We start from the raw sequence: 7740 nt of genomic DNA, 5'->3' as shown, positions 1-7740 counted from the left end.
CCGTAAACCATATGCACGAAACCATTCACTATAAGACCTAACGACCAAACCGTGTACCCTAAACCTTACACATTGAACCGAAAACCGCCAAACCGTAAACCATAGGCACGAAACCATTCAGTATAAGACCTAGTCACTAAATCCTACACATTGAATCGTACACATTGAAGTAGAAACCGCCAAACAATAAACCATAAACCATTCACTATAAGACCTAATGAATAAGGGTGTGTTTTTTTACATGAACTCACTTTTTTTATTATTTATTAATTTTATTTTTATTAATTATTTATTTTATTATAGAATTAATTAATAAGATCTACTCAATTATGTAAATTAAAATGATAAGATAATATACACAAATTATTTAAGTTGGTGTCTATTTTAGTAATTTTTTATTTACAAGTGATTTTGAGTAGTATAATCCGAACAACATTTATTTTACTATAATTCATTTTGATGCAAAGATTGCCAAACATAAATCACATTAAGACAAACTTACTTTTAATCAAAATCAAGTTTGCAAAATTAATTTTATTCAAACTCCCGTTTGTAAACTGTAATCCAAACACATACTAAACCGTAATCCCTAAACCTGACACATTGAAACGTACAATTTGAACCGTACACAGTGAACCGTGAACCCTAAACTGAACACATCGATAGCACTAAAACTCAGTTTTGGTTTAAAGTTGCTTAAGCTAAATAACTTGGTATGATTCATAAAATATGGCGAGGTTTACCCAATTTAATTTCAATTTCTCCTTATTAAATTAAGTGGTCGCATGTTCTTTTTCAAGAAGAAACTATAAACCGCACCTAGTGGTATCCATAATACCATATACATGTATACCACGTAATTAAGGCCATTAAATAATATTCCAATTAGGTAGGTGATGGTTAGTCTAGGACTACGAGCAAGAATATGGTGCAATAAAGTGGAGACCATGCTGCATGACTACAAGAAGGAGGCAATGAGTTGGTGGTCTACGCATAAAAAACTACAACTACAAACTATATGCTTACAAATTCTTCCCCATACAACATGGATACTACAAGGAAGCCCTCAAGCATGGCAATCGAATGTTTGGAAATGTTCCATGGAATCGATCGAACTGCATTCAAGATGCTGACACAAGTCCTTCACCGTGAATTTAAACAGTCCTTGATGGTCATGGCATTTCTACTGTCAATAGAGACCATGGGACTGAGTGGTATTGTGCAAACTGCCATAAAAAATGAAGGCTGGTTTATGAACAGTCTTCCCGAGGAATGTGTCATCTGTTTGCAATGCCTACTATTTCCGGGGTTCTATGGGGTTGTGGAGAAATCCAGAAAACTCGAAACCCTTGGACACGTGCTGAAAACTGAGCTCACCTTATACCAGGTTCATAGGATGATATCCGTCCTCCTAACGATAATTCCCGATACCCTCTCAAACATTTGCTCTAGAATTCTAGGCGACATAACAATGGATGCCGTGTGGTTGGAGTATCAGAGGAATCCTAAAAAACTATTGGGTTTCAACACACAGAAACAGTGCACATCAGTTGCACCAGAGGCATTGAGTAGACATAACAATGGCCGAGGATTGCATATGCAACAAGGAGGAAGGCAAACTGAGCAAGATAAGGGAAAGCAGAAGTACGTCTGCAAGGAGCTGGATGACGCGGAACGTCCAAAGACACTGACCGTATGCTTCGGTCGAGAGTCCATGCCCACTGCAGATGGTATTGCTGAGTTTTTCTGCAACTTGTTTGGTCATGTGGTTCAAAGGGTGACAGTCATACCTCGGAGGGACAAAGATTCGGGTGATTTTGCTTTCGTTCTTTTCAACGACGCATCAATCCTGCGCATTATCATGGGGGACAAAAATGTTGTTCATCATACCATACAAGGCATGAAAAGTTGGATCAGATGGTGGACAAGAACACATTATCGCTGTGTGAATTAGTCATACAATAGACGATAAAGGTTAGTGTCCTTTTTTCAAAATAATTTAGTTACAACAGAATCTTTACTTATTAAGGGAGCTGAATTATACGTTATATGGTCATTTTTAATATCCAAGTTAAATTATCTTTCCATGTTACTTGATTTTGTTGATAAAATCTTGATCAATCTGGTTCCTTATTCGGCTGTGGTTATGAAGTTTAAATTGGAAATAACAAACCCTATGACCATTAATTAAGTTCATGTCGTTTGGATTCCTTCACCATCCACCTCCCAAACATAAGATATTATGATGTACTTGAACTTGTTGGGACTAACGTAGGAGACATACCAGGAATGTTTTTTGGAAATATTAGTTGAATATCACCTTTTTTAGTTGGACATTTTAAAATCGGACTGGTGTATGTGGCAGACACTTTGTGTATAAGTTTTTAGTTTTTTTCGTGGGCCCTAAAGCTGTTGTTAGGAAAAAAATCTTTCTAAAACATAAAGGATTATACAGTATCTCCAAAAATTCCAAATGAAATTTAAGTGGGCCAGTGACAATGTACTTGTTTTGGAACTCTAGTACGTTTCGTTTTTTTTTTAACTTTTTAAAACCCAAAACCGGGAGAGTGCCCCAATTAACAAATAACAAAGTGAAGAAATCAAATAAACCCAGCATTCTTGAGGGAATACAATATTGTGACAATGATTTTGTTATGGCCACAAACAAATCTTAAACAAGAAGAATAGCTAAACCTCTAAAATTATTTTCATTGTAAAACTGATTGTTTAACAGTTAACATGAAATTTTTTTTCTGTTTAATGCTTAACCTAATCGATTGTTTTCCTACGTACTATTGTTATCATATATGATATGTGCAAACAGTATCATTTGCATTCAGTAGCATTGTATTTGCATGCAGTAGCAGTCACTATTTGGTCGATACACTGCTGATAACCAAACGTAGTCGCAATAAAATAGAATGCAAGATATGCACCATAAATACAAACCATAGTATATCACAACTGGTCACCAAATGTCAAACACAGTCCATCACATACAAAATAACACATTCAGAATAACATTTTGATTAATTACACTACACAGGAAAATTTAAAGGTCTGCATAAATCTGTTAAGTTGCCCCTGGTTGACGGACGATTCAGGAGGTCGCTGTCACTTACTAGGACCTGCCTCAGCCCCCCACCATGTTGCCTCTTGTTTACACTGTAGTTGAGTTAAAAAAATTTAGGCATAAAACATGAAAACGTGAGAAATTAGACCAGAAAATAATGGTCCGATGTTACTAACCCTGACTGCTGAGTATCGAAATATTGCTGTTGTTGGCTCCGGCGGTGATTCCTAAGGAACATCTCGGTCTGGAAGACTCTAAGTTGGGCTTCTTTGTTGAAGTAAGCACCGCACACCGAAGCTAAGCGTTGAATAATATCTTCAGGCAACACCTTCGACGCATACAGTTCATCAACAACACACGGAGGTTCATCTTTCCGGTTAATGTCCCTGACGATCATGTAGAATACTCCCCAGCCAATGTACCTAAGCTCCACACTCAGCAAAGAACTTCGTCTGTACATGCGCCGTATCCTCCCTAAATCAGCTCCCTTTATCCAGAACCTGTTACCGTCTCTCTTGGGCGTGATGTGGAGGCAATTGTCTTGAGTGTCAATCAAATAAAGATCAGTGGTACTGTACCACTTGAATAGATTCACGATATTAGGTGGGAATTCAACATCATCCTGTGGCGGAACAAGAAAAAACCATGGCAACTTAGTTTTCCAAATGTTTTTTAACAGAATCATAACAACAAAAGAAGGCAAAATTGTGGATATACGTACATCTGTTGCAAAGAGCCCGAAGACATAGAACTGGTTGTACGATTGTTGTATGTTCCTTAATGCATTAACATACCTAACCAACATGTAGAAACAACAACAAATAAAACACAGGGGACCGAAACCTAAAAGAAGGGAGTAGCCAAACATTTTGTGACTCTTTATTTACTTATTCTATGCATGCAGTTATTTAAATATGCTCGATTTTATTCTTACAGATACAGCTGCTATCAAAGGAGGTAGTAAAAATTGAAGAAGATGCTTACCGGAATCCAGGCTCCATTATTGGTTAATTACTTTGAAGATGGCTGTGGTTGAAGGGAGGGAGATGCCAATGAAGTGTTCAGACGAAGAATAGTTGATTAATGAGTGTAACTTTTTTTCTTTTCAGTTATTTTGCTATGTTACTATGTTAGTTAAGAATTTATTAAACCTTTTAATGTAAAATTAATCAAAACGTCGAATCAGTGGTAGAGGGTACTTATTATTAGCCAACTCTGTGTTATCCTAATTTTTGGAAAACGTAAAATATCCTTTAATTCATTTATTATCAAAATATTTTGGAAATGTGTCGTTTATAAATGTGGAAAGATCCCCTTTAATTTAGTTACTTTTGCCTCAAACATGAAAGATTTTTTTAGTTTTATGTAGGATAATAATTTTCATTGAAGAATTTAAATATAAACACTAATAGTTATCAAAATAGGTAGTCACAGGCATTTAAAAAAAGAAAAAAAGATACCCAGTAATCAAATTATTTAAAAAATTGAATTTAAATTTTAAAATTTTAAAATGTTTGTTTCGAGTTTCTACCGGTTTTATTTTAATCTAGCATTAATTTCGATAGTAACAAATGTTGAAGAATTTAATTTTCAAAGGAAATAGTAGTAGTTACGTATAAACCGACTAATTAAATTAATTATTTTATTTAAGTCATAAAACGTGTTCCAACAACTTTGCAAAAATTAATTCGGTTAATAGCAAACAATTAATAATTTCATTTTCCTAGGATTTCTTTTTTTTTTGGGAGGTAAATTAAATTTTATTTAGTTTTTCGTTGAAAACGAGAATCGATGAAGAGGGATTTACGGGGAGTTATTGGGATAGAACAGAATATTTGTTGGAGATTATCGAAAACCGCAAGGTTTTAGTAGCTAAATTACAATTTTTTTTTAAACGCCGCGGTTTAATCCCTCATTTTTTACTTTATATTTTTTTTTCATTCACAAGCGTGTAACATAAGTATCCTTCAGTAATCACTATTCACCTTCCATCTTCCTTCACAAAACACTCCTCATAGTAACCCCAACCTAACACACAATTTGCTGCTAAAGGTATCGACTCCAACAGCTTCTTCTCGGAGAAAATGTCAAACAAGGTGAAACTCTATCCTAACTCTTCTCCTGATAGTGATCGGTTGTTAATCATCATCTGCATGTAGTGTCATTATAATAAAAATGTAATCGTTGTAAAATCAAAATAAGACAGTTAAGCATTTTTTAAATGAATGGGTGACTGATTTGGGTTTCTGATTTGTTCGTCTGAAAAGGATTTTATGCATTTAGGTTTGATTAAGATTGTTCTGTTAAAGATTCAATAGATCACGACTGTAAACCATTTCAACAAAATATAGTTGCACTGTATGTGGAAAAATTGAACCACTTTGTTTCCAATTCCGAAAACATGCATGTGTGTTGATTTTAAATCAAAAGATTCAACTGTATGAGTTTTTTTAAATGAACTCTGACTTTGTTCCTTTTTGAACTTGGCAACTGTGTGGCACTTGCCATAGATGACGTCTTCGAAGGACAAGGGTAAGAGAGTCCAAGCGATGGATAACGGTACCACACAGAACTACAAGATGAGGTTTCTGAAGCCAGTAATAAGGCCATCAATGTTCAAACTGGTAATTAACATCCGTTGACTTAACACCTCTTAATTTTAAAGTTTTTGCAATACTATCGATGTTTTGACAGAACTTGACCTATTTGTAACAGTCATTACCTATAACTCCCGATGAGCTACCAAACCGTACCCCCTACCTGGACCTGGTTGTGCCTGACGGAAGGAATAACCCCTGTCGGTGCTTCTGGACGCAACTCCAAAGTGGCAAAATTGCATTGACTCGAGGCTGGGAGGAGTTCTATCAGATGTACAAAATCAATCTGGACTCCATGCTATATTTCACACACAAAGGAAACTCCAATTTCCAAGTTCGGATTTTTGATTTTGGTGGCATTGAGAATTCATACCAACTCTGTGATCCTGAAGAACCACCATATGTAAGGACTGGTAATTATGAAATTGCAAAGTGTATCAACATCCCTCCTTCAGCAAGTGCTAGAGCGGTTGCCGCAAAGGTCAAAAGCAAGTGGCCTTTTTTTGTGATGGACCTAACTGCTCGCATGATGTCGTCGCGATTGTTGGTAAGCGTTAAGTTGTTGCAACATTTTGGTTGAAATATTGTTTTACTGAAGAAAGCATTAAATTAGCTAATACTAACTGAAATTTCTTGTGTTATAATCAGCCGAACGTCCCTCATCTCAGTCACTTCACTGGTCAGAGGCACCCTATCATCCTTACACATGGCCACATACAGGTCAAAGCTACATATACAAGGTATAGTGGAAAAAGGGATGGTAGCTTTGGCGTTATTTCTGGAGGATGGGAGAACTTTGCTTCATTGTGCAACTTCGAGCCAGGTGGTGTGGGGGTCTTCGAGGTGATATCAAAGGAGCCAGTGACGATCATCCAGGTTCGATGCAGATAGGATGCATAAGGATGAGTGACTGAAGGCGTAATGCCCCTGTGTTTGACCTCTTTGTCAATATATCATGCTAAGACTTTTCCCGTAGGTTTAGGAAGTATTATATGTTTCTTGTTTGTTGAACAATTATATTGACTTTTTTTGGGTGTTATTAAGTTGAAAACAACTTTCGGTATTAACTAAAACAGAATCACATTCGCAAATATTATAGGTTTCTGCTCGTTTTTTAATTGACTTTTCCATTTTAACTTGATTGGACAAAAATTAGTTTTCCAAGTACAAATGACAGAGTTGCCTTATGTTTTTTTTTTTTTGAAGTATAGCCAGAATAAATTGATTACTTTGTTGGCCTTTACAAAAAATTTAAAAAAAAATCTGGCCCAATAGGTGAGGAAGACAACAAAACCTCATATTTTTGTAAGTGAAACTCTCTTAATATGTTGGGTTTTATATTGACAATTTAAAGGGGGGATTTTTTTTTAAAATTGGTTTTCTTTGACCTTAAAATGTTAAAGAAAAAAAAGTAAATCGAGAAAGATGAAAACACCAGTAATGTTTGAATGAAGCCGTATGTCACCAGTTAATTTTTTTTTTTAACTTGGTTTAATGAAAAATGTTTTTCTTTTTGGTACATGAACAGAATATTAAAAACTTAATTTGGCCCAATCAATGAGTAAAATAGCCCAACCGCAATTTCTTTTAATGACTCAAGGCTGGGTAATTTATTGTGGTTGGGCTTGGATCTCAGTTGGGCCCCTGGTCTAGCGTGGAGTGTGTGCCTTTTATTTTTATTTCTTAAGGGGGCAATTATATGGTACAGATTAAAGGATACAGATTGAATGGGATGTTGACAAGTGGCGAGGATGGTGGATGCAGGGGACATGCTTGGCAGAGCTCTGCAAGCTTGCCTGCCAATTTTGTTGATGGGGGAGCCGGCTGATGGAGTAAAGCTATGTGGTTCCAATGGGTGGTAGGTGGGCTGGGTTATTGCGTTGTGTTTTTGGTCTTGGTCTTCAGCGGTGGACTTGTTTAAGGTAGTTGGGCCAATGGGTGGTGTGGGCTTATTCACTTTGCAGTGGGGTCATGTGGTTTCATTTTGCAGGTCCAGAACATAGATAAGAAGAGGTGGATCTCTTGACCAAAAAAAAAAAAGAAGAGGTGGATCTGGAAGAGAAGAACGAG

General features: G+C 36.2%; 2 protein-coding genes across 2 annotated transcripts; both read left to right on the top strand.

Moving 5' to 3' along the window:
* LOC107635931 lies at positions 1046-1954 on the top strand. Its single transcript, XM_016339479.1, has one exon. It carries the CDS (start codon positions 1046-1048, stop codon positions 1952-1954), a length of 909 nt encoding a protein of 302 aa, XP_016194965.1.
* On the top strand, positions 5584-7498 carry LOC107635930. The gene is made up of 4 exons (XM_016339478.1): positions 5584-5697; positions 5789-6217; positions 6319-6546; positions 7379-7498. Exons 1-4 carry the CDS (start codon positions 5584-5586, stop codon positions 7496-7498), a joined length of 891 nt encoding a protein of 296 aa, XP_016194964.1.

The sequence above is a fragment of the Arachis ipaensis genome, chromosome B04 (assembly GCF_000816755.2).
Source record: "Arachis ipaensis cultivar K30076 chromosome B04, Araip1.1, whole genome shotgun sequence".
Classification (NCBI taxonomy): Eukaryota; Viridiplantae; Streptophyta; class Magnoliopsida; order Fabales; family Fabaceae; genus Arachis; species Arachis ipaensis.
Note: the sequence above shows the minus strand (reverse complement) of the source record. Positions and strands in the feature narration are given on the sequence as shown.

Bases quoted from the DNA above. Each gene is read 5' to 3' on its own strand.
- LOC107635930 (XM_016339478.1), top strand. From the start codon at position 5,584: ATGACGTCTTCGAAGGACAAGGGTAAGAGAGTCCAAGCGATGGATAAC. The intron at 5,698-5,788 runs GTAATTAACATC...TATTTGTAACAG, and splicing joins GGCCATCAATGTTCAAACTG to TCATTACCTATAACTCCCGA. The intron at 6,547-7,378 runs GTTCGATGCAGA...TATATGGTACAG, and splicing joins AGCCAGTGACGATCATCCAG to ATTAAAGGATACAGATTGAA.
- LOC107635931 (XM_016339479.1), top strand. From the start codon at position 1,046: ATGGATACTACAAGGAAGCCCTCAAGCATGGCAATCGAATGTTTGGAA.